Below are 25,420 nucleotides of genomic sequence, written 5' to 3'. Positions count from 1 at the left end.
TGTACCATTGTTCCCACCTGGGCTGCTGTGCGCTTCCTTACTTACCCCACCTCAAAAAAAAGATGGAGCCGCGTCTTGCCGTCACGGTCAGAACGTGAAATTCACCCCTCAATCCGGCGCACCAGCCACAGCCCACTTCGTTCCCCCCCCAAGTGCCCCGCCACTTTTGCAGCCTGTCTGCACGTAATTTTTGGTTGGTACCCGAAAAATACTGCGACGCATCTGGCTAAGTTTGAGTGAGTCCTTTGAGCCTCGCTGGACCCTCCGAGAACCCGCTGCCGCAACCAGGACTTGAACTTCCAGAGGACCTTTCCCAGCTGTGGCCACTTGCAGCGAAACTCGGTCAATTTTCTTTCTCGGCCATCAACCCCTCCAGACCATCCACTCGAATTCCATCTCGCCCATTGTCGCGAAGCTCGTCGCCGACATCACCCTCCCCCTTTCAACACCACCAACACCACCACTTATTTCACCGTTTGCCCCGCCCGGGAAAAGGCACCAGTCGCCAACATGTCGCTCTCAAACTGCCGTTTCTACGAGGAGAAGTATCCTGAAATCGACTCCTTCGTCATGGTCAACGTTAAGCAAGTACGATACACTGGGGTCCCGGTGGTGCGCATGCGCATGTGATGCGTCAGAGCTGACCCCCAGATTAGATCGCCGATATGGGCGCCTACGTCAAGCTTCTCGAGTACGACAACATCGACGGCATGATCCTGCTCTCTGAGCTTTCCAGAAGACGTATTCGTTCCATCCAGAAGTTGATCCGTGTCGGTCGCAACGAGGTCGTCGTCGTTCTCCGTGTCGACAAGGAGAAGGGTTATATCGATTTGTCCAAGCGTCGTGTGTCCCCCGAGGATATCGTTCGTTGCGAGGAGCGTTACAACAAGAGCAAGATCGTCCACTCGATTATGCGCCACGTTGCCGAGAAGACTCTCGTTCCCATCGAGCAGCTTTACGAGACAATAGGATGGCCCCTCAACAAGAAATACGGCCACTCGCTTGATGCCTTCAAGCTTTCGATCACGTACGTCATCCCGGGAAATAGGCGTACAGCTGTGGGATAAAATGGCGGTATTGGACAGGATGCTGACATGGATACGAAGTAACCCCGACGTCTGGAATGACATCCAGTTCCCCACCGAGGCGGTTGCCGAAGAGCTCAAGACCTACATCAGCAAGCGTTTGACTCCCCAGCCTACCAAGGTCCGTGCCGATGTTGAGGTCACTTGCTTCGGCTACGAGGGTATTGATGCTATCAAGACCGCTCTCCGCACTGCGGAAGCTCGCAACACTGAGGAAACCCAGGTCAAGTGCAGACTGGTGTCCCCTCCCCTTTATGTGTAAGTCTTTGCAAGAAAGCGTCTCGCATTGTTGAAGGGAGAATGGCAGCTAACAACTCTACACAGCCTTACCAACACCTGCTTGGACAAGAATGCCGGTATTGCCCGCCTTCAGGAGGCCATTCAAGACATGCGGACCAGCATCGAGGCTGCCGGTGGCCACCTTGTGGTGAAGATGGAGCCCAAGGCTGTCACCGAGTCCGATGATGCTGAGCTCCAAGCTCTCATGGAGAAGCGTGAGCGTGAGAACGCTGAGGTCAGCGGCGACGAGAGTGTCAGCGAGTCCGACGATAATATCCCCGAGACCGTCTAAAGCGCCTCTTTATTTTGCAACCATTCTTGAACGGAGCTATCTTTGCAAGCTCATTGGGAATACTCGACACTATTATGAGGAAAGGTTTAGGGATGCATGTACACAGTTTTTGCGACACAGGGCTGGCGTCTAGGGGATACAAAAGTCCTTCAGGCGGTAGATGAATCAACCAAAAGATTGCATCAAGCGTATGCCTAATGAACGTGAGCGAGGGACGAGGATTAATGAACTCAAGACTTGATATGGATAGTCATTTTATGGATGCACTTGGTGTACTAGGTAGATCTAGGCGTTCGAGGATATGCAGCTACCGGGGCTGATAAGCGATCTCATCGTTTTCTTATCGCCGCCTGCCCGGGCATGTGGCTGCAATTATTGTCTTCTCCATGTTAACGCACAGGCTCTGTACTGCTTACTGCCCTGCTCACTGAGCACGTTGAGGCGAACATACTCCCTCTATTTCACAAGCAGCATTGCGATTCACAGCAAAGAGTTGCATCGCATTGACCTTTTCGGTAGCTCGATAACTCGTCTGGTCGGATAGCGATGGCGGCGCGATGGGGAGCAGGAATGCGGAACGGATTCCTCGGTCAGTTCTCACACTACCTCATTCGCTACGCAACATGGATCCCTCCATTGGTGGTCTTCAACGGCTGGGTTGCCGAGATCACACAAATCAAGGGGCCGTCCATGTATCCTTTCTTCAACCCGCACTACAATGAGTCAACACGTCGGGACATCGTACTGGTCTCTAAGTGGTACCCGGACCGGAACCTCAAGCGCGGCATGATTGTGACCTTTAGGTGAGATCCAAGTCTCATCCTACAGCATCTGGCGTGCCGCATTCGGGGCATTAGTTGGGAACCTGACGACTAACTGTAACCCAGAAACCCACTGAACCCAAAGGGAAAGGTCGTAAAAAGAGTGGTCGGAATAGCAGGCGACGTGATCCGTACCAAGGCGCCTTACCCGCATGAATACGTCCAGGTACCAGAAGGGCACATCTGGGTAGAGGGAGACGGCGACAAGACCAAGGACAGTAACTACTACGGCCCGATATCAGCGTGCTTGGTCACCGGCCGTGTCACGCATATTCTGTCGCCGTGGGATCGATTTGGGCGGGTAAAGTGGTGGGAGCATAACTTGCGACCGGGGATCAAGAAGGCACGCCATCTGCTGGAGTGAGCCATTGCGAATCGATGCACACCTTGTTTGCGTGAATGGTTCATATCCACACATGCTGCTTTCTTGGGTGCACATACAGTCCTTGTGGATTTGTAGACGAGATAGGATGCTCATCGTCAACAAACACGGCCCGGGTGGGAAACGACAAGGGTGGCAGTCAAACAAAAAGGAGGAAACAGCAGCACTTACCACAGGCCTCTGTTTGTTTACTATTGTCTCAGGGGGTGTCGACTGATGTACAGAATATTCGAGGGGCCCGATGGTTACGTGCGGGTTAACAACACGCACGAGCCACATCGATTGCTGCATGAACCCTGCAACCCGACGGTGCGCCCGAAAAAAAGGTGCGGTGCTTTGGCCGGATAAGCCAGTCTTGGCATTCCCAAGGGCGCAAAGGCGGCCGCGAAATTTATCAAAACTTGGATCTTCTCGCATCCATATCTCACTTTAGCCCATGAAGCTTGCGCGCCCTTGCCCGCCGCGGTTCTACAATAGACTTGGGGGTTCGCCATTGAACATCGCTGCCCGCACCTAAGGCGGCGGAACTCCCTCGCCCTCCCTTCTCCTCCCAAAAGGGCGATGGTGCTTGGCTTCGAGGCAGCCAGTACGCACCCTCTGCATCCTACCGCTTCCACTTCCACTTCCACTTCCACTATTGCGCCGTCGTCGTCACCGTCTTCGCTGTCGCCCACGGCCGTCGCCGACCATGGACTTACACATCAACAGGGCTTTGGGACTATCACCGAAAAGGACTCGCCGCGTAATATGACTCCTGACGATGGGGATTTCGAAAGGCGCCCGCCTTTGCTGCAAGTATGTCATGTCTTGTCCTGGGTGGTGAAACTCTGCGCGCCAACTATCGCCAAACCTTAAATTGTCGCTGACCACCATACGGTAGTGCATGCTTGCAGGCGGCTTAGGAGGGACAAGTGGCGACATGCTCATGCACTCGCTCGACACGGTAAAAACTCGACAACAAGGCGACCCGCACATTCCGCCGAGATACACCTCGCTGGGCTCATCATACTACACAATCTTCCGACAAGAAGGCATTCGACGGGGCCTCTACGGCGGCTGGCTCCCCGCCCTCTTGGGGTCATTTCCTGGAACTGTCTTGTTCTTCGGCACCTACGAATATAGCAAGCGGCACATGCTGGACTATGGTGTTCAGCCCCATGTCGCCTACCTGCTCAGCGGTAAGTCGAAGGGGGAAATCTGACAAACAGAGGCTACGCCTACTGACATGAGCTACGGTTAGGTTTCCTCGGTGACTTTGCCGCGTCTGTTGTCTACGTGCCCTCGGAAGTTCTCAAGACCCGGCTTCAACTTCAAGGCCGCTACAACAATCCTTACTTCGCATCTGGATACAACTACAAGGGCATGACCGATGCCGCCAGGACCATTGTTCGCAGAGAGGGATTTTCGGCCCTCTTCCACGGATACAAAGCGACTCTTTATCGGGACATGCCCTTTTCTGCCCTGCAGTTCATGTTCTACGAGCAGGCTCAAAGCTGGGCGCACAAGTGGGTGGGAAGCCGCGACATTGGATGGCAGCTGGAACTGTTGACGGGTGCTGCGGCGGGAGGTCTTGCTGGTTCTATTACTTGCCCACTCGATGTTGTCAAGACCAGACTTCAGACCCAGGTCGTTCCGGACCCCACAGCATCGGCGATCGGTACCAGCTCAGCGACAACGCAAGCGTCCACGAAGGACGGAACCATCAAGCCGACCGGCACCACGGAAAGCTCAACACAAAAGCTTCAGAAAAGACTAATATCGACATCGTCACCGTCAACTCACACGCCACGACCGGGAGCCGTTACCCTGGACACGTCTTCGGTATTCACGGGGTTGAGGATAATTTACCAGACAGAGGGCATTGCCGGATGGTTTAGAGGCGTCGGGCCCCGTGCAGTCTGGACCAGCATCCAAAGCGGCTGCATGCTGTTCCTGTACCAGGCGATTCTGCGTCAGTTAGAGACTCGTATGCCCGGGGAACAGGAACGTACAGAGGTGGCCTAATGCTGCATCTCTGTTTAGCGCAAGATGAGCGTTATTGTATACCACTTTCTAGACGTGTTGGTTGTATTGTATCTGCGATGGAGACGGCGGCAAGGGAACATATCAAAGAGGCGTTTATGGACTGGTCGGATTGATGGATAGAGAAGCACAGAGCATTTGTATGAGTATAAGCGATATAGACATAGACCCGAGCCTTTTTTTCACGTTGGGACGGAACATTGGAATACTCTGCTCAGGTCGTTGGGGGTGTTTGCCCTGGGGTCCAGTTACGCTGTACATGTGAGAGATAGATCATGTCAAAATACCAACGGAATGCCCAAACTGGACGGCGGGCAGGAGGTTGCGCCTTCAGACGCCCATCCTTTTGGCCCCCGGGACTCGGATGGAGGCTCTGCGGGCATCGTTGAAATTAAGATGCGATGCCTTCGCCAAGGAAACAAAGTCCAACAGAACAGGGCATTGAGGGACGCTCGGGGCGTACCAAGATGCTGGACCCACCCGGCTAGCGGGGTGCTGCAGTGCAACAGTGCCCACTCCTTCAGTAGCTAGCGGGCTCAGGCGTTCGGGTCGTGCTTCCACTTGATCCTTTCAGTGCTTGTTTCCCGCGGCGCGGCGCGGATCGATTTTTGGAAGTGAAACATTTTTGAGCTCATCCCGCACAAGCTCGAGTTCGGAGCTCACGACAAGCTTCGGCCTCCGACCACCTTATCTCTCTACCTCATCACCAGGGCCTTCCCCGACGCCCACCGCCCACGCGACTCGAACAGGGCGTTTTCGACCATGATTTGATGAGCGAGATGGAACACGGAAACCCGCGGCCATGTCATCACCACTTCCTGTCCCCTCCAAAGCTGCCTTGACAGCCCTCCGAGGACTTGTCGTGGGAACCTCTTGCACCCTCGCGCTCGTTGCCGAAGATCGCCGACGACGAATCAGAAACGCCTTGACCGCAATTGAAAATGGAGAGCGCATCAGACAAGCCAAGAACTACAACACGGGCGGCGCTGCTCTGGCTGTGGCCCTGGAAGAAGAGTCATTGCTGGATGCGGGCGTCTCGCCCTTAGCTCCTGGGCCATACGCTGCGCTACCCACAGAGATCATCCGACAATACGATAGTGCTAGGACCGCGGAATTGGAACGATTGCAAAGGGGCGAGGATGCCAGTGAGTCAAACACAACACAGGGAGAACATGATTCGGGGTCACATCCTTGCGGACATAGCCGAAGAGAAACACCAAGGTCGTTCACACCCAAGAAGCGGACCCTCACAGGGCAGCACCACTTTATTCCACCGGTAGAAGGAACGCCGATCACGCAAACTCGACATATTCATCACAGGTTTTCGAGGAAAGCAGACAACGAAGGCGGAGGACGAAGCTCGCTCGCATTCCCCAGCAATGATCAGATTGTCGCCATGGTTCAGGAAGCTTGCAGAACCAGAGAATTGGGACAAATGGAAAAGGCCGCATCATTAATCTTTGAAGCGACCAATCAGAATCAAGCACCGGACAACCTGAATGAGACTTGGATGGAGGCATCTGCTGTACTCTGCCGGACCTACTTGGACATGGAACGAGCTGAGGACGCCGCAAAGATTTTATCTACCGTGTTAGCCCGTGCACCACTTACAGAGGCGCGGTACTTCGACTTCCAACCTGTACGACTTATAGACTCACTTCTCGCCAAAGCGACACAGGCAAAGACCGGGGAGAACATATGTCCGGCCAAACTCGAGACGGCCATAGGTTTGTTCTTGCCAAGGTTCACCGAAAAGCCGGTGGTCCAGAGTGCCGAATTGCTTGCGGTTGGGAGAGCCTTGCTCGACCATGCCTTTGCTGTGGGAAAATCAACCAGGGCCATTGACGTATATTGGAGGTGTATCTCGGTCTCGGAGAGCCGGTATGACTTTACCTCGTGGGTTATCACCAAGCTTCATGACTCTGGCGATTACAAAGCAGCCATTCGACTGTTCCTCGCCAACTACTGCAAGATGAGCCCGAGTGCGCCATCCATCATTCGCATTGCAGGACCGGTAGTGCAATGCGTTGAGAAGGCCCACAATTACAAACCGGCTCAGGTCCTCAAGACTTTGTTGAACATCGCCTCCGGGAGGTGTCAGCTCAAGACGGAATGGGTCATGAGACTCCTGACTGCTCACTGGAGACGACATGGCAATTTCGACGAATTGGAAACATTCTTCCAGCAACTCCTAGAGTCAGGCTTGAAGGATGTGGTTTACCATCTGGACGGCGTTTATCGTGTCATGACCGAGTTGGCATTAGAAGCTGGGGAAGATCTGAAGGCCGAGTCAATCTTTGCTCAAGCTTCGACAGAGTTACCACAGCTGGCTCACGACGTACGGTTGCTTGGTATATTTGCACGTTTCAAGGCCAAGCAGCAAGATTGGGAGGGAGTCAGGGAATCATTTGTGGCCATGAAGCTGGACTCCAAGCCGGCACTTGATGCGTGCGGTACCGCATTCGTCCCGGTGGTCAAAACCTATGCGGCAAATCACACGGTCCAGGAGACTGATGCCTTCATGAGATCGTATATCACCGAGCTCAAGGTACCACTTAGCCGGTACCTGGTTACTCTGATGGCGAAGCAGTACGCCTCCATTCGGGATCTTGAATCCTTCGTCGAGTGGCTTGAATACTGTAGCACGGCAGGGTTCCAGGTTGACGCCGCATTCACAAACGCCGTGCTTGTTAGCTGCCGAAGAAACTGGAACGTCCCATTTCGAGACCTTCGGACGCTTTTCCGCAAGCTTAGGGAATTGAACCCCAACTTTGTCGATAGGCACACGGAACGCGTCATGATGGATGCAGCACTCTCATCGGACAATAAGCTTGAGGGAGGATTTGCTCGCGGGCGCGTCCTCTCGTTACGCATAAATCCCAACTTGGGTCCTATCAGGGGCAAAAGTGACACGGAACATGAGGTCACTCTGGCGATGAAGGAGGCGCTGAGCTACAGGCACCCAGCCAAAGCACTCAGCATCTACAAGCGAGCCCTCCATCTCGGGATGCCCTTCTCCGAGTGCGCTCTAAAGCTGGCAGTCAACGCACAGCTAAAGCTAGAGAACAGGCCCTACAAAAAGACGTACGATCTTGTCCTGAAAGCCCAGGATCAAGGCAACAACGTCGATGCCATTCTCAATTATCTCCTCGGACTTCAACTCGCCGACCTTGCTGCAAAAGGCGGCGAAATCAGGAGCATCGTCCAAACAGCCATCGACCGAATCAAAGAAGTCGGCCTCAAGATAGCCGACACTTTCCTCCATCGGGCTGCGTTGATCTGCCTAAGTTCCGGTCACTTTGAAGGCGCGCATCACTACGCTCTCATGGCCGCCGAGTCCAACAACCACGCAGAGCCATGCTACAACTTGGACAACTTCCGCATCATGCTTTACTCCTTATCCGGCCTGCTCAACATCGACGGCATCCGCCACGTGCTGGCCAAGGCCATGTCGAGCAACTACAAGGAGCACACGGGCTGCCTCAAGGCGCTCAAGCGGGCACGAGAGATGGTGATGGAAGCGCGCCTCAACGACGCCAAGCCGCAGCAACGACACGATGCCTATGATATCTTGAGCGAGGGTATCGACACGATCATCGAATCGCGCCAGCGGTTGCAGTCGCAGCGCGTCAGGCTGGGGACGGAGTCGGTCCGGATCATGCGACAGGCGGCGCTGGATGCTGGCGGTGCCCCGGTTGACTTTGCCGAGATCCCGTGGTTGAACAGCAGCAAACCCCAGATCAGGCAAGACGATGATGCGGAGCTAGACCTTGAGGAGGAGTTCCGGAGGCAGCAGCAGGAGGAGAGGCCGGAGGAAAAAGAGGGTAGGACTGTCTTCGACGAGTTTTTGGTTTTGGATAGTGCGTTTTCTACTACGGGTGGGAAAATGGCTGGGACTGGGGCTGGACTGGCACGACCTGTGCCGGCGGCGTGAAGGGATCATGGGAAGACATGGAGAGGCACATACATAGCATACCTAGCATACCTACGTACATATTGCATATGGGTTAGTTGGACAGCACAACAGTCCTTTTTGATGGTTTACAAATGGACGTCTCAATTTCCCTTGGCATACTGCTCATGACATGTGTTTCTTAGACTGCGGACAAGTAATTTGGCAACGCATGGTTTTTTTTTTTTTTTCTCGAACACTTACATAACGCGCAAAACGTCGTCCGGTTGGACAATTGGGCTGGACATAGAGGTTGTCATCATCACGCCGCGTTCAACCATGAATCGACTCACATGTCAAGCTGGCGGTCAGGGGCAGAAAGGGGTACCCACGCCATGTGGTTCGTGCGCTAAGCCATTGGCTGAGCATGATTGGTTGGACGTTTACGGTGTTTCCCGCCATGGGACGATTTGTTGCTCTCCAAAAAGTTGACGGGCACTTTTTTTTTATCATTCTGTGCCATGTACCACCGAAATCCCCCCCTTTTCTTTTTAGCTTCTCTGGACTATTGTTGCCCCGCGCGTTTTTGTTCGTAGATCCCCCTCTTACGCGTTGGGTGTTGTGTGTGTGTGTGTGTGTTTCGCGACTCGCCGGGTTCAAAAGTTCGCAGATACTACCTAGATACTAGTAGGGCCAGGGAAGCCAGCGAGGTGCCCGTAGCAACAAGAAGACCTACACTGGGCTAGCTAAAAAATAGAATAGGGGTTCTTTTTTATCGATCCCGACAACGCCATATCTGCCCACGCGATCGTTCGATCATCGGCCTCGACCCATTCGCTACTCGAATATTTACGAAGCTACACAAAACACTTGCCTATTTCGCCGAACTGCCACCCATAGAAGCTTTCCCCTTTCAGCGAAGGCCTGTCGGAATCTTTACCGCGAGAAAACCACTTATTTCTAAAGCCGTCCTCGACGTGTCTGCTTCCTGGTTGCTGCCCGCTGTGCTTATCGCAAGCTACGTGCTACTTCCACTTTCTGGACCCCACACGGAGCGAGGATCGTCTACAAACAGTTCGGGAACCTTAACGACCCGATCTAAACCGATACGTCAAGCACTTGACAACCACACAAACGAATACACCACGAACCCCCCATTTTCCCGATGACGATCGAAACTGACTCCGCCGAGGTCCGCAATGCGCAGCGGCGAGAAAAGTTCCACGAGGCCGATGTGGTAGTTGTAGGCGCCGGCGTCTTTGGTTGCGCGGCCGCGTACGCGCTCGCCAACCAGGGCCGTAGTGTGATCCTACTCGAGAGATGGATGCACGAGCCCGACCGGATAGTGGGCGAGTTGCTACAGCCCGGAGGTTTACAAGCGCTGCAGAAGCTCGGGCTGGGCCACTGCGTTGAAGGGATCGATGCCATCACCTGCTACGGATACCACGTCGTCTTCCACGGGGAGGAGGTGGCCATTCCTTACCCGGTGGTGGACGACCAAGGAAAGGTGTACTCTGGCGAAGTGGCCGCACGAGTAGAGTCGACGACGACGACAACGACAAGCAACGGGACAGCAGGCAAGGCAAATAACGGGCCCAAGCTACGACGACCCGAAGGCCGATCCTTCCACCACGGTCGCTTCATCAGCCAACTCCGCAAGGCCTGCGCCGGCCACCCCAACATCACCATCTTCGAAACAACCGTGACCTCGGTCATCCGAGGCTCGCACTCTAACCAAGTCCTCGGCGTCGAAACTCTCACCACCATCGACCGCAACACCGGCGAAAAACAGCCCGACTTCTTCTTTGGCCAACTAACCCTCATTGCCGACGGCTACGACTCCAAGTTCCGCAAACAGCTCTTGCCTTCCGGCCCCGACACCACCCCTGTCGTGCGCTCCAAGTTCTACGCCCTCGAACTTATCGACTGCCCGTTCCCCCCTTCCGGCTACGGGCACGTCGTCATTGGCAAAACCTCGCCCATTTTGCTGTATCAAATCGGCACGCACGAAACCCGTGCCCTCATCGACGTCCCGCTCGACCTCCCCGCCGCTTCGGCAGCCAACGGCGGCGTAAGGGGATACATTGAAAACACCGTCGTGCCTACTCTCCCTTCCTCCGTCCGCCCTTCGGTCCTCGCCGCCCTAAAAGATGGCAAAATCCCCCGCTCCATGCCCAACTCTTACCTCCCCGCCTCGGGGAAAGCCAACACGGCCCGCACCCCCGGCGTTCTGCTGCTAGGAGACGCGTACAACATGCGCCACCCGTTGACGGGGGGCGGCATGACCGTCGCCTTTTCCGATGTGGTCCTTTTGGCGTCCCTTTTGCATCCCGATCGGGTACCCAACCTCGCTGACTCGACCGCCATCGAAACCGCCATGAAGGAATTCCACTGGCGCCGCAAGGCGTGGACGAGTATCATCAACACCCTGGCCCAGGCGCTGTATTCGCTTTTTGCGGCGAACGATTGGCAGCTTGATGCCTTGAGGAAGGGCTGCTTCCGGTATTTCCAGATGGGAGGCGCAAAGACAGATGAACCCGTGGCGCTGATGGGCGGACTTTTGCAACAGCCCGTGGTGCTGGCGAGACATTTCTTTACGGTGGCGTTTGTGGCCATCTGGTTGCATATGTGTGAGCGGGTGGGTAGTGTGTGGGGATTATGGAGGGCGCCGTTGGTGTTGGTTGAAGCGGTCTTGATTCTTTGGAAGGCGTGTGTGGTGTTTTTGCCGACGATTTGGAAGGAGGCTGTTTGAGGATGGGGAAGGAAATGCTCAGAGGGGAGGGGGGGTTTAATGGCTGATGATGGACGACAGATGTGGAAGAAGAAACGAAGCGCTTATTAAAGGGCTCTATGAAGAAACGGAAAGTGATGAGACTTTGAAAAAGAAGGATGACCTGCAGGTGTTTGGACAGACCAAACCCCCTTTTATGGGGCACAGGGTCCTGTTGCAGTGTATAGTTACCTTTGCCAAGATATAGTAGGAATTACTAGGTACAATAATGCTAATGGCTGGAAGAAGAAAAACAACGGTCTCGGGTTTTGTCAGTGACAACTCGGGAAGCGTAGGCGATGGCCGAAGTCAAAGGCTCTTCAGACAGGGAACAATGACGCTCATGAGCGTCTCGAAGGGATAATGTGTAGGTCTCGGTTTGTGTAAACTATCGTCACCGAAGTGACTGCAAATTTCGTTGCCAACAAATACCTGGGCCAGTAGAGAACCAAAATAACTGTCCGAAATTCCGTAGGTAAGGACAAGGTCAGGACAAAATAAGGCAAGTATCTTTCATACCCTTACTGTGGACTGTCAAGATCCATTTCCTATCCATCCACAAAATATTTGTTGCCCCCATCCATGCAAAGTCCCACTCATCTCACAAACAAACACCTAACAACAGATGTATTCAACTCCTCCAGAGACGCTCCAGAGAAAGTACGATGGCCTCCTCTGTATCTGATACGCTGTCCTACACCATATCATAATCCGAATCTGCCCCCACCGTCAAGCTCCCATCATCCGAACCATCCAGATCTTTCAGCCCACCATCTTCATCATCTTCCAACATGAAGTTATCGGTATCCGAATACCCACCTCCATTATTATTATTACTACCTCCCGCGCCTCTTCCTCCTGCTGCTATCATACCGCCTTGCTTCGACGAAGAAGACGCATGGCCACTCTCACTCCTTCCGGTAGTAGTGCCATCATTACCGTCCACATACCTAGCCAACGCCCTTCCCACCGCCTGATGCTCCGCCGGCTGCGTATACATGGCGTCCGCATACTCGCCATCTTCCCTCGAATTAAGGTGGAAATCCCCCGATGATGTCTCCGAAGGTACCGCAACGACCCGATGGCGATTCGGCCCCCCGGGGTCTAGGTTAAGTCGTCCAAGTCCACTTCCCAGTCCCGTACTACTCGTTGTTGTCGTCGTCGTTACCACGCTTTGTTCGACATCCATGCTAGGCACTGTGGCCGTTTCCGTCGCAGTTTGCGCAGTACGGGCACTGATGATTTCGAACCTGTCAAGATTATCGCCCAGCTCGGACACACCGTAAATCGAACCACCAATTCTGTCATCGTCGTCCATCATGGTCGTGTCATCACCATCACCATCGCGGGTGCCTGTCCCGGCAGTCCTCGTACCCGTAGTCGGAATCGTATACCCTGTATGATACGCCGGTCCCGGCTCACTCGGTCCCATTTCCGCAGGGGGAATGGCATTTTGAAACACGCCGCCCGACCCATCGTCGAGACCGCCGGCCCAGATAGGCAGGAAATCCATTTCAGGGGAGGTCAGGCTGGGTAAGAGTAAGTGATCCGATAAAAAGAATTGGAAGGGTTCTTCGTTGTATCCCTTCCCCAAGACGCGGTCGCAAAGAGAGCTGAGGGCCGCATAGACTTCGCTCTCGAATTGGTGGATGTTGAACTCGTTCAGACGCTTCGAGATGTGGTGTGAATGATATTCCCCCTTTTCAGGATTTGGTTGGAAATCGGGGTGGGGAAGGTTGGCGGCTTCCCAGAGGGAGGTGTACTTATCGACGTAAGTTCGTATTGTACAGCCGTTGTAGGTAGAGAGGCTGAAGGGGCCGTTGCCGGACAGTTTTGGTAAGCTCTGGTGGTAAAGGCTCTCCCAGAAGAAAGGAGTGAGGGCGCGCTGGGTGTGGCTAAGGTTTTCGTACAAGTCCCTAAGGGAGTAGCGTTCGTGCAGGGGTATATAATGGCTGCGCTGGGCTGCGATGAGGGTGGCAAGACGGCCAGATGGGGCGTGTTCCCGGAGACATCTTTGAATATCATTGTGGAAGATGCCGACAAGGGCCTGGATGAGGTTTTCGTGAGCAGTCTTGAGCTCGTTGCTTCCCTGTTCGTGAATGATCATGCCTTGCTGTTTCAAGAGATCCCATTCCTCGAGACCGGTCCCAATACGGTCGAAGACGGTGTTGGAGCGAAGCATCTCGAGCAGGCCGATGATCCGTTCAGAAAAGGTGCGACTGGCATATTCGACAGGGTCCGATGGTAAGTCGCCGTAATCGTCTCTTCTTCGCTGGGCCCAAGTAAGGGCCGAACGTTTCGGGGAGGGGTCCGGCGCCGCATAGTCGACGGCGAGTTCGCTCACGAGGATTCTGAAGGCGGCGACGAGAACACTGGGGATTTTAAGAGCAAGCGCGAGCTGAAAGGATCTCTCGGGGCAGATTTCAACAAATTTCGTGTTAGGCGGGGCGATCAGCCACTGTGTCACTGGATCAACCTAGATGGCGATGTGTCAGTATGGCTTCCAAATCATCGAAAGTGAGACATTGTGAATGTAGGAGTTACTTACAACTACCTGGGGTACCTCCAGGTGTATTGCCACTTGGGCGACTGTCCACATGCGTGCAGCAGAGTTGAGAAGCAGACCGTTCCCGTTGATAGCATGAAGTACCCTCATAATGGCCACTCGGTGCCGTATTCCGCAGTAGTCTGGGATCCTGCGGAACGTAGGAAAATAAGAGGAATGTTCTTCGTCCTCCGGGTCCACGTCAACGATACCCGGGACAACCTTTGGTTTCCACTCGGATCTATCCATGGAGCCTGCAAAGTAGCTTGTGAGAAGTTGATCTAGATATCATGTGTAAGGGGGGCCTGGACTCACAGAACTGCAGAAGACCCCTGCACGCATCATCATGGCCGAGGACAAGCATGGCACTTACCGACCTGCTAGCTAGGGGTCTCTTGTCCCAAATGCTCGCCAGGTGTCCGCTCTCCAGAATTTCCTCTGGGCAGTAATGTCCGGCCAAAAACCATAGCTTAACCATCTTTGGGAGCCAAAGGGCAGCAGTGAGGTCGGCTAGCTCTGAGCCCTCAGTTGGGGGTGTAAAGTCGAGCACGTAGTCGATCCCAGGAGGCAATGTCTCCATTCCTAGATGGCGACGCATGCGTTCCTGTCGTTTAGGCTTGAACATGGCGTTTATCTTGCTTGAGTTGAGACCGGCAAGTGTTGGGAAGCTCATTCTGAGCCACAATGTCCGCCATGCATTCCCATTGCAAGCAATGGCGTCTGAGTTCTTGGGAAAGGTAACAGCCGCAAGAACATTGCCCTCTCCTTCCTCTGCCGTTGTGCTCATAAGAAGGTTCAACTCGTCAAAGTGATGCTTGATAGCATTCTCGACGGACAAGTCAAGGGGAGAGGGTGATGCAGGCGGGTCAAGATCAGGAGGCAGAGAAGACCACTGCATGATGGCGAACTGACGGGGGACAGAAATCAATAGGTTGGATGATTTAGTAAAAGATGCTAAGCTGGTAATGATCAAAGGACGGCGGGATGGAGAGTGGTTTGTTGGAACAGGCCGCAACCGGAAGAGAACGAGAGAGAAGTCAAGTTGACGTATGGGCGAGGTCGATAAGACGGAGCTTGTGGCTAGATGAAGTTACTCATGGAAGAGTGACGGTGATCAAGATGAGGAGTACGAATGCTTTCAGATCGATTCAAGAGTAGATGAGCCAAACCTCCGGGCTTCAATCGTATGAAAACAAAGAAGAGTTGACATGGATGGACGACAATGGTAGAGACGGAGGTAGGGCAACAGCTGCCTGCGGTGGGGTTGTCTGGCTCAGCAGCGAATGACAGCTCAAACCAGTGAACTGGGTAGCTACCTAGCTGGCATCAATGACTCTTTTGGGCTGTTCGTAAGAGGCCGCGTTGCCTGCTGCTTGAATAGATCATGTCAGCTTCATTCAAGCAATGGGACAACCTCACTGGTTGCCTGGTGTTGCCTCATTGTTGGTGTGGAGGGGTAGGCAGCCATGAAGCCAGAGGGACCTATTGATTGTCGGAACCGGCAAGCCAAAGGGAATCCCCGGCCCGCGAATGGGATATCAACCAAAAGACGAGACCGCTGCTGGGTTCCGTCTGTAATTGCAGTTTGAAGAAAACTCAGGGCCATTACATATCCACGTCAGAGGCCTACCTCTAGGCATCTGTCGATATAGAGTATAGCTTGGCGCTTCCTATTAATCACTACTAAGTCTAGACATACCCCATGGTGTGGACTTAAGAAGGAATCCACAACGAAGCCACATCGATATCGATCAAGTCCATTCTGGACGTTGCATGACTCCACACTATTATCTCTCCGTCACTTCGGCCCATCATTGAATGCCATTTGCCCGCCTTACAGCGTCAGGACGAACCTCCGACTGGAATGAGCCAGCCAGATCCTGGAGAAACACCCCGCACTTTGCGTGTGGCTCGAGCCCTCTCTTGCTCCAAATCTCCCCCAACGTTCCAGGCGTTTCAGACCCTTTGAACCGGACGACCAGGGCCTCGGTGTGATCAGCCGATCCCCTTGCAGAGATGGCCTCAACTCTTCCCGCAGCAACGTTTTCTTCCATGGGCTGGAATTGATCCCAGCGTTGAGGCGTCACAGCGTCAACCGCTTCCATCCGTCGCCAACCACTACGACGAGAGCTACCCGAAAGTTTGATGATGATGCTCGACCATGGCCCAAGTGTCTGTGTCCAGGTGCATGATGGGTGTGCCGCGTGTGTCGCGTGCCCATTGTCTCCAATATCCCCGCTCCTCGCGCGGACGGTCCATTAGACGACCCAGTCAAAGCACACATATGGCCCGCGACGTCAGTCCATTTTCGTTTCATCGTATGAGATTGCATATCTCTGAGAGTCGTTCAAGACGCTGGCCTTAAAGGGAGGCTACATTGATCGTTCGTTTGTAAATACTGTGCTACACCAGAGATCCGAAAACGCAAGCTCCAAATTAATTTGAAGGATTATCTGAACTTTGGATTTAGACAGGGTAGCCAAACCATATCACCTACAGTTTATACTTGCTCATTCAAGCATACCAAACTACCCTTACCTGGTCTGGTTTAGATAACCACTTGTTTATACTTTCAAACTATTGGGTATCTCACCGCCTGTCTAGCTGGCCTAGGTACCTCTAGCTATCTACTTGTTTCTTCTTGCTTCCTTCCTTGATTGCTTCCTACCTGCTCTACCTCGGACCCTCATCCAAACTATAAAAGCAAGCCTTGATCCCCTTCCTCTGCTCCGCATTCCTATATTCCATCTTTGTCCACCCTTGAGTCAAACAAAACAAACCAAATAAATACAAACCCCCCCAAGTTCCAAACAAACATGTTTCCCTCTCCCGCTTCCTACGTCGCCCTCAGCAGCGGCGGCGTCTCTCCCGGGTCCTCCTCTTCCTCCTCCCCGCGACTATTCGTGTAAGTTCACCTCCCCCCTTTCCCCTTCCGCTTTCCACCTTCCACCTACCTACTCCTCCCCTTTCCGCCTCCCAACTTTCTTTTCCATCGGATCTACACCGACTTCTATATCTCCCCAACCCAGCTCACTCACACTCTCTCCAAACCCGAAAGCCGCCACCCCCGCCTAGCCATCTTCACCCTCGCCCTCGTCGGCGTCGGCGCCGTCTTCAGACACGTGTCGACGACGATCCGCAACAACGAGCTGGCTCAGAAGAGCTCGCCTGGTTCGCGGTTCTTTGTCAGCGTGGACAGGAGTGGTGGGGGAATCTGATTTTTCTATCCGGGGGGAAGAATGGAAAGGCGAAAGGGGTGGGTGATATAGGGTGATGGATGTGGGATGTTCGTGCACAAATGTGTTGATGAGTGATGAATAATGAAGCGACATGAGTTGGATGATGCGGGAGGTGTAGAATTTCTGCGTGGACGATAATGACAACAGCAGGAAGTTTGGGATTTGAATTTGGAAGATGCGTTCGTGCGAGCGGATGCATAAGTTGATGCGGTCCTGGATTAGCGTTGATCAACTTTGTCAGAATAACCAGAATGGCAACAGCAAAGCATGAAGATAGTCAAACGCGAATCGCGTCAATTTTACTTTGTTAAAAAAACGGCAACAAGACATAACTCAAAAACCCCAAACTCAAAGAGATGCTAAGCACATGCATGTCAACCATGCAATTATGAACAACTAACATGCCATTCTGGCTAAAACTTCAGTTTCAACGCCTTACCAATGCAGCGACTACCTTAAATAGTGCCTAGGTAGTATAAGATGCTAACCCATCAGAGAGAAACCCCAACATGAGAGTAAAGAGACATAGAAAAGAAACCCAAAAGGAAAAGAAAAGACAAATAAATACCATAATTCAGACATGCATATGCAGATTATGCAAAGGATATCAATCAGTCACTCCGACCCTTCTTTTCCCTAAGCGGACCTGCCCTTTCCTTTTAATTTACCCCTTCTTTCAGAGCAAAATCACCGCTCCTGATCAAGTCGTCCATGCGATGGTGGCGCTCATCCAGCGAACTACCACCACCAACCTGATGACGGCGACGATCGTCGTCCTCCCGCTCATCTAGGTTCGATGATGCTGCTGCCGCTGCTATTGCTGCTCCAATAGCAACTTTTCCCTTTCCTTTACTCCTCCGGTTGTGCCTCGGCTCAAAGATCTTGTTGTTCACCTCGCTTTTCGAATAGTCGCTGTCATCTTCCTCGTGTTCTTCTCTCGAATTCCCCCTCCTGTCTATAGTTTCGTGCCCACTCAAAGTCGGCATTCTAGTGGCAGTCTCCAACCTCCTGAACGATCTTCGTAGCCCCCGATTTGCCATATCTCTGTTTGTCGAGCCAGCCGAGCCAGCCGAGCTGGACAACCTGGACGACCTTCTCTCTTCTCCTGACCCCCGCCTTGACGGAGTGCTGTACTGCTGCTGGTGCTGCTGTTCTATCGCTTTTTTGGCCAAATAGCTACCACTGCTTGTACCTTCGTCTGCGGAATTCCCAGCCGTGCTAGGTGCCGTGCTCCTCAAGACTTGCATCTCGCGCACCACCTCGCCAAGACTAGCCTGTAGATTCATCTTTGCCAGCATCAGCTTGTTCATCCGGTTGCTGTCCTGCTCTTGCTGGGATCTCTTCTCAAGCATGGCCGCAGCCAGCGTAGTGGTACTGGACATCACGCCATTACCCGCTTGAGAACCAGCTCCGAGCGCTGATGGGTCAAGGTCGGCGGAGTTGGGCAGCTCGACGGATGATTGTCGTCGGGACGACGGGCTGTCATGAGTTCCACTAGCGCTATCTGGGATTTCCAATGCCAGAGCCGAGCGGTTGTTTGGAGCGATTCGGACCATAGCTCGTGGCGACATCACCATGCTCTGTGGGCGGGAGGATGCCAAGTATAAGGAGCGACGTGGAGAACGAAGACCTGCGGTTGGACTTGCTACCGACCCTTCGGGTATGCCATGCCGAGTGCTGTGGGGACGAGACTGAGATGGCAATGACGGGTCCATCGATGCGGAAGAAGAACTCTCAAGGGGCCGATCCTGCGCAGGCGCAAAGATCATCGTGTTGTTCGACATGGTACGGTTGTGCATGGGTACTCGTCGCCACGTTCCGGGACGTGGGGATACCGGCGTTCTCTGCGCTGAGGTAAGTCCCGGATTGAAGCGTGACGGAACCCATGTCGTGAAGTAGTCCTCTCCTGTCTCGGTCGACTGGCCTTCATCCATATAGTTTCGTACCTGTTCGGTGTCGTGAGTTGCATTGTCCTCCTCATACTCGTCATTTGTAACCAGCTCGTCATCACCGTTTTCCGCATCGGTGTTCTCCTTCGCCTCGTTCGCAAAATCCCGCCGGACAGTGCCATTGTTGAGATATTCGGGGACGGCCGGGAATGTCGCATTAGATACCATATCGGCCGGATCGCTTGCTGTTGATCTCGTGTCTGGATCATGTCCTGAAAACCTCTTTGGTTGCTCCCTCACCATGCTCATTCTCCTCTGCCAATCCTGTGCCGGTCTATTGTCAACAGCACCGTAGTCGTGAGGAGACGTAAACGTCCCATCTTGTTGGTCCATCCACGTTCGGATGGCATTTTGCGTCTTCCTACGCTCGGTACGTCGTTGAGTCCGTATAGTTGCAGAATCAGGAGCACGTCGGAACACCTCTTCCAAGGCACGATCCTTCTGAAAACCCACCAACGATTCTTCACGAATTCGAAGGCTCGGGCTGAAGAGTGCTGTCCTGCTTGCGGGGTCTACAATGGAAACCGCTCTGTGACGGCTGCGGCCTGGATTTTCCACCAGGTCCGTCGGCTCGTACATAGAGGGGGCCAAAATGAACCTTTCATAAATGAAAATGATGAGTAATAGGGGGAAGTGAGTCGCTTTGATGACGGTGCGATTGAGCCAGACAAACTGCTTCATGGGCATTAAAAATCTTAGTGGGGTCAATGCCCATGCAAGAATGTTGACCGGTGCAACGTATGAAAAAAGTGAGTCGTTTTTCACCATGGAAATCGTGTTGATGGCGAAGAGAAACCTGTATAGATTAGCAAAGACCTAGTGAGAAGACAGTAACATGACATCGAGAGTGACTCACTGATGCTCCTGCTTTGCGTTCAATGCGATAGCCATAAATGAGTTTGTTAGCACGGTCACAAGTAGTGTCCTAAAAGAAGGTCAGCCTTTGCACACTCCGGGCATTTGATCTTCTCAGCTTACACAATCACGAAGTGGCAAATGATGAGAAACAGGCCAAGTAACATCTTCCCCAACCAGTTATGATCCGGCCATATTTCCCAGGCAGCCGGACTATAACCCACCAGTATCTGAAACATGCTGTATGCTACTACACTCGGATCGTTCGTGCTTTTGGAGATGAAGAACACCGAGAAACCGCAGCAGACTACAATGACCAAGACGAAAACCGCAACTAGGTCAACAGCCATGAGCCGGAATGCTATCAGTAACTGTGAAAAGTACTGATAGTGATCCAATATACTGAAAATCCTGGGGAGCAAAAGGATGGCGATAGCAGCGAGTACATCATAGGCATTGTCGTTCAGCTTGTGTGGGTCGAGAAGGAATACGCCGTAGATGCGCATGCAGTAGTAGATGATCAACAGCAACAGGATACCCAGGTCGAAAATGTTCCAGAAGCTCATGATGTAGAGCGAGAATCCGTGCTCGTTGAAGCCGATGATTTCATCGAGCATAAACCCAGCGCTCCAGAACCAGAAGATCAACTCCAGCGTGGTGATTGTGCTGGATCTCTCATTGAGAACAGCCATGAACAGGCAGAGAAGAACACCCAGTGAGCAGGTAGAGAGAAACTGGCGATATCGTGGGACCCTCAGTCGTGAGAGTTTGAAAACCGAGGCTTGACGAGGATCGTACAGCGTAACAGATCTTCGTCCCAGCGGCAATGGTTGGCCCCTGAGACGGTCCTCTTTGCCTTGCTGACTACCAAGGAGTGGTGTTCGTACCGTGCTTTGGCGGCGAGACTGGGCGGAAGATAAATCGGTAGCTATCGAGGTGCGACGATGTAACTGATCTGCGGCAGAGTAAAAGCTAATGGCGCCATTCCAAATGGCCTCAAGTTGTTGTACGACCAGAGGATGGGACAAGAAGTGTTTTGCCGAGGCTCGTATGGCGACTTCGAGAGTTGATGTTCTCATGGCGGCCGGCTTCTCCCTCTTATTCGAATTGGTCGGCATATGCAATCCCGTGACGCCCTGTAGAGGATAAAAGTCATAGGATAGGGCATCAACAAGTTCCCGAGTCGAGTATTCCTTGAGTAGCTTGATGGCTAGCAACTCGCAAACCTTGGCTCGTGTGCTGCTGGTGCCAGTGTTTGCTGGGTAAACTTGAGACTCTTTTTCGAATTGAAGACAGTTTGCCATCAGGGCATATAGAGTTCCTCTTGAGAAATGCTGGGACCGAATCTGTTGTTGCATTGGCTTTACCAGAAATTGAAACACTTGGGGAGACCTCAACTGCTCCCAGGTCAAGGTCGTATCCGTTCTTGCCTGAACAATAATGCGGATAGCATGCGTCATGCTATATATTGGAAGGGAATCTAGCGGTTTGTACAAGATTAGCCTTGCACATGGTCTTTGGTGTATATGGAGCAACGGAAGGTATCATACCAAGGTGCCCAGCATAGAAGAGCGGCAGAACACCAATTGCCTGATTCAGACCATCTTCATCCTCAGTACCTCGGTTGGAAGCGTTCTGGCGTGGTTGTCTCGCATCGTCGGACTCGTCATCGTCATCGTCGGCCTCGGTGAAGTCGGCGGTCGCGTGTCGATGTTGCGTATAACTCCGGACAGAAGCAGGACGTCGTAGTAGCGGTTCCGAGTTTCTCTCAAGTAAATCGCCGTCATCTGGGTTGCGCGCAGCACCCTTGAAGGGTCGTATCAAGGTGGACAGCATGCTTTCTCCTGGCCCCAACGGGTCTCGATGGCCCCCGACTCAAGTTCTTTTGGACGTTTAAAGCGCCATGGACGCGGTCATTATCGCAAAACCGCGGGCCACTGGTGAGGAATGGTAATGGGATCGAGGCGAGAAGGTTGGCGTAGGTTGATGTTTGCGACTTGCGAGAGGGGCGAACAAGATAAGGCAAGGAATAGAGACAAGGGGTTGTTTTCAGTAAGGCAGGGGACTGAACGTAGTCCTGATATAAAATATGAGGCCGGCCAGAGCGATACCCTGGTTACCGCAGTGGAATTTCAGCGGGAGAGGATGCGAAGCTGAGAAATCCGGGGAGCCGGACTTGACGTAGAGGCAACCTCGAGATAAGTAAGTCGGATCTCCGGGATACAGTCGAGTCGCGGGGGGGGCGCCTCGATGATGAGATGAGGTGGTGCAGAAAAGAAATGGCTGTACGCCGGTTACACAGCGGCGGCTACAATCCAGAAGCCAGCAGGTCCAGGAATAAGAACAGGAAGACGGGAAGAAAGAAACGAAGGAAGAAAGGCAACCAAAGGTCGCTGGCGTCGAGGCTTTCCAATTCCCTTGTCACTTAGTGGCACGTTGACAACCTAGTTGCAAGTTAGCTCAGGTCGTCCCGTTGTTTCGTCTCAAGTGACAAGACAACTTCTGGAGACCAAGCCCGCCTGGTTTCCCCGATCCAGCAAAGTGGCAGGTACCGATTGTGTATTCTTGGAGGCTGTAACTTTCAACCTTTTCGTCTTGACTGCCCACCGTGAGCCGCAACCATTCCCGTCCTTGTATTTTACCCGATGTAAGTGAAGCGGTCTTCTTTCTTACGTAGGAGCCATCTTTAGGTTTTTGCTCCGAGACTTTGACAACACCATAGACAGATCACGGGAGTCTCGACATGGGCTGCTGCAAGACAAATGACGCGCGTGAAGCGCAACAGCACCTGACACTGACAAGTAACCATCGTGGTGAGCTCGAAAGAGGGGAACAACCGTGAGATGTGTCGGAAGATGATGGAACCCAAACTGCCTAGTGTCAAACACGGGCTTCGTCTAACCATGAATGGATGATAAGAAGGATGTGCGGAGTTTGGTGACTGAGGAAATCCTAGGTAGGAATGCGGTGAGCAGCACGATGGTCAGAGCATCGCAGGGCACAAGACAGTCCGAAACAATACAATCTTGGGGCTGACCGGGGGCCCTTGCTCCCATCAGCGCCTTCCCACGCACATGCCACCAATCACGCCAGCCTACCTGGCCATCTTGCCATTTAGTGGTTCTCACTCTCCCAAGCCGCCCAGACCACGCTTGACGAATGGAACCTCCAAGTTGCTGGGTCCAGTCTCAAATCTCTCATCAAGTTCCATTTCCACTTTGCACTCTTTCTTCCCATTGAATTTCGACAGACCGACAGAAGGCTCACTGCTTTTGTCTTTGAGGCGGAATGAATCCTTATTATAAGTTTTGACGTTATCATCTCCCTCAGTTCCGCTCTCCCTCTTCCCTGTCACCATTGCACCAAGGCCCACTCTTCCCGTTCAAGGCCTCAACGGAACGCGGCCGATCTCACATGAGCAATCGAGCGAATGAGACAACCTCTTTTGTTTTTCCTTCGTGTGCACCTGGTACAAGCCCCCATTCCATCTTCCTCGAATCGTATCCAGAGTATGGTCGCTGCCAAGCACAGCCTGCCGACGTACTGCCTTGAATGAGGCTGAGAGAGTGCTTGTCAAGGCCTCGAGGGCGGTCAAGATGATTCAAAACCATGAGACAGACCCTCTCTCTTGCGCTTGGTGCGAGCTGTCTCACTCTTCTTATCATGGAATTTTATTCCGCATACTGAGCGTTATTGCCCGCAAGCCGTCCGCTGGGCTTTTGCCAGATGACGATTGACACTAGCGACTGCATGTCTGGATGTATATATATCGTCGATACTTATATTGCCATCACGCAGGGTCCTGGTGGTGACACATGATCAAAGATTTGTCTCGATGCAACAGCGATTGTAGGAGACCGGTCGATGGTCGTCTCGCTAGTCCGGGTGGGTCCGCCGTCGATGCTGGATAGGTTGAGATGTGATGGAGGGTTGCAACAAGTCATTCGATTCGGTCACAAGCCGCATCCGCCACGACGGGCACTTACATCCAGTTGGACGAGGCGACACGGCAAGCCCAAACCATTTCTTGCTTCACCAAGTGCTCTCATTAGAAGCTATGAGACGTCCTGTCAGGCTAACGAGTCGGATATGAATTTCAGTCTTTCGAACCATTGATAACTGATGAGGCGTCCTACGTGCCTACTTCATCAGTCGTCCACAACTGTCTCAGCTACGCATCTCGAAGCAAATTCGAAGAAAGGTTTACGTTGAACATGGGCAGATGGGGTTACGACCGTCATCAACGATCCTGGGTACTTTGATACAGAACACATAACAGCTGTATTACCTGCCACACCCTCCACGAACCTCTACGGCCAGCTGACGATCTCGAGGCTGCAAACATCGCTGACTATGGTGGTGCGGAGCGCCTTGGGGCGGCGTCATGTCCCGTTACGGCTACTGCACCTTCTCGGTGCAATTGCTCTTCCTGTCACATTGACCAGTGTTTGTCTAGGCCTGTACTACGGTCCAAGGAACCACCACAGTAGTTGACAGCCTGGTGGGCAATGGAGTTTAGATCGGTACAGCACCAGCTGTACGTTACATTCTTGGATCGCTGGACGTAGTGTATAAGGACCCTAACCCAGGAGCCCCGCCGTGTGCGAAATAAGAGTCCGAGCCTCATACTTGTAAAGAGCTTACAATCCCAAGCAGACACCGGTCCTTGCCCGGCGAAAACAAGACCCACTCCGAGCCGGATGGCCCATTTTCCCTGGCGGACTTTCCGGGTGGTGGTGCATACAGCGAGACGATGGCACCGGCCAAAACCCGAAGCACAAACTCACCATACTTGGAGCGGAACATGATGTTTGGAATTCCGCACTCTTGCAAATCCTTTGGCATGCTAGCAGTATGACTCGGAGACTGACTCCATCAACCTAGTTGCTTATCCGTTTCCTCACAGTGCACGTCCCGCTATATTGCAAACACAAAGGTACATGAAGCTCTCAAGTCTCGATATACAGTCAGCAACTGACACCAGCACGCACTGCGTGGGCTATGGTGAGCGTCCGCCGCCAGAAGACTTTGGCAGGTGAGGGCTACGGGACGGTTGAGATCGGTGTTAAGATCCCGACAACCGGACCCGATGCGAACGATGACTCTGACGAGCCCCAAAGAGCAAGCGATACCGCTGCTCCATAACCCCACAGATGGCTGGTTGGCGTACGTAAGAGGAAAAACTCGCTTCGATCAGCAGAAGCCCATTTTGCTCACCTCTTCTGCATGGATATAAAAGGTTAGCTTGGTACGACGATCGAACAAGAAACAGGGAGTAGGCAGACGACA

At 53.0% G+C, this 25,420-nt stretch overlaps 9 protein-coding genes across 9 annotated transcripts; 6 read left to right on the top strand and 3 right to left on the bottom strand.

The window, feature by feature from the left end:
- Positions 1–213: 213 nt before the first annotated feature.
- Positions 214–2,026, top strand: NEUTE1DRAFT_116408 (eukaryotic translation initiation factor 2 alpha subunit; the record flags this gene model as incomplete). The annotated part of the gene is made up of 4 exons (XM_009851108.1): positions 214–588; positions 657–1,027; positions 1,107–1,343; positions 1,410–2,026. The coding sequence occupies 4 exons, from the start codon at positions 511–513 to the stop codon at positions 1,654–1,656; spliced, it is 933 nt and encodes a 310-aa protein (XP_009849410.1).
- A 176-nt stretch (positions 2,027–2,202) lies between these two features.
- Positions 2,203–2,841, top strand: NEUTE1DRAFT_40829 (uncharacterized protein; the record flags this gene model as incomplete). Its single annotated transcript, XM_009850566.1, has 2 exons — positions 2,203–2,348; positions 2,544–2,841. 2 exons carry the CDS (start codon positions 2,203–2,205, stop codon positions 2,839–2,841), a joined length of 444 nt encoding a protein of 147 aa, XP_009848868.1.
- A 579-nt stretch (positions 2,842–3,420) lies between these two features.
- On the top strand, positions 3,421–4,863 carry NEUTE1DRAFT_136203 (uncharacterized protein; the record flags this gene model as incomplete). The annotated part of the gene is made up of 3 exons (XM_009851107.1): positions 3,421–3,654; positions 3,740–4,037; positions 4,100–4,863. 3 exons carry the CDS (start codon positions 3,421–3,423, stop codon positions 4,861–4,863), a joined length of 1,296 nt encoding a protein of 431 aa, XP_009849409.1.
- Positions 4,864–5,683: 820 nt separating this feature from the next.
- NEUTE1DRAFT_60244 (uncharacterized protein) lies at positions 5,684–8,951 on the top strand (the record flags this gene model as incomplete). The annotated part of the gene is made up of 1 exon (XM_009851106.1): positions 5,684–8,951. The coding sequence occupies one exon, from the start codon at positions 5,684–5,686 to the stop codon at positions 8,813–8,815; it is 3,132 nt and encodes a 1,043-aa protein (XP_009849408.1).
- Positions 8,952–9,715: 764 nt separating this feature from the next.
- NEUTE1DRAFT_116406 (uncharacterized protein) lies at positions 9,716–11,846 on the top strand (the record flags this gene model as incomplete). The annotated part of the gene is made up of 1 exon (XM_009851105.1): positions 9,716–11,846. The coding sequence occupies one exon, from the start codon at positions 9,939–9,941 to the stop codon at positions 11,523–11,525; it is 1,587 nt and encodes a 528-aa protein (XP_009849407.1).
- Positions 11,847–12,031: 185 nt separating this feature from the next.
- Positions 12,032–14,986, bottom strand: NEUTE1DRAFT_128594 (uncharacterized protein; the record flags this gene model as incomplete). Its single annotated transcript, XM_009851104.1, has 3 exons — positions 12,032–14,019; positions 14,092–14,342; positions 14,404–14,986. 3 exons carry the CDS (start codon positions 14,984–14,986, stop codon positions 12,238–12,240), a joined length of 2,616 nt encoding a protein of 871 aa, XP_009849406.1.
- Positions 14,987–16,856: 1,870 nt separating this feature from the next.
- NEUTE1DRAFT_94302 (uncharacterized protein) lies at positions 16,857–17,633 on the top strand (the record flags this gene model as incomplete). Its single annotated transcript, XM_009851103.1, has 2 exons — positions 16,857–16,993; positions 17,147–17,633. 2 exons carry the CDS (start codon positions 16,905–16,907, stop codon positions 17,304–17,306), a joined length of 249 nt encoding a protein of 82 aa, XP_009849405.1.
- An 85-nt stretch (positions 17,634–17,718) lies between these two features.
- Positions 17,719–21,967, bottom strand: NEUTE1DRAFT_145207 (uncharacterized protein; the record flags this gene model as incomplete). Its single annotated transcript, XM_009851102.1, has 4 exons — positions 17,719–20,072; positions 20,133–20,201; positions 20,255–21,611; positions 21,682–21,967. 4 exons carry the CDS (start codon positions 21,965–21,967, stop codon positions 17,987–17,989), a joined length of 3,798 nt encoding a protein of 1,265 aa, XP_009849404.1.
- A 2,651-nt stretch (positions 21,968–24,618) lies between these two features.
- Positions 24,619–24,976, bottom strand: NEUTE1DRAFT_78911 (uncharacterized protein; the record flags this gene model as incomplete). Its single annotated transcript, XM_009851101.1, has 1 exon — positions 24,619–24,976. One exon carries the CDS (start codon positions 24,974–24,976, stop codon positions 24,755–24,757), a length of 222 nt encoding a protein of 73 aa, XP_009849403.1.
- Between the last annotated feature and the right edge of the window lie 444 nt (positions 24,977–25,420).

This window comes from Neurospora tetrasperma, assembly GCF_000213175.1.
Source record: "Neurospora tetrasperma FGSC 2508 unplaced genomic scaffold NEUTE1scaffold_2, whole genome shotgun sequence".
In the NCBI taxonomy this organism is placed as follows: Eukaryota; Fungi; Ascomycota; class Sordariomycetes; order Sordariales; family Sordariaceae; genus Neurospora; species Neurospora tetrasperma.
This window is presented reverse-complemented; position numbering and strand designations above follow the sequence as displayed.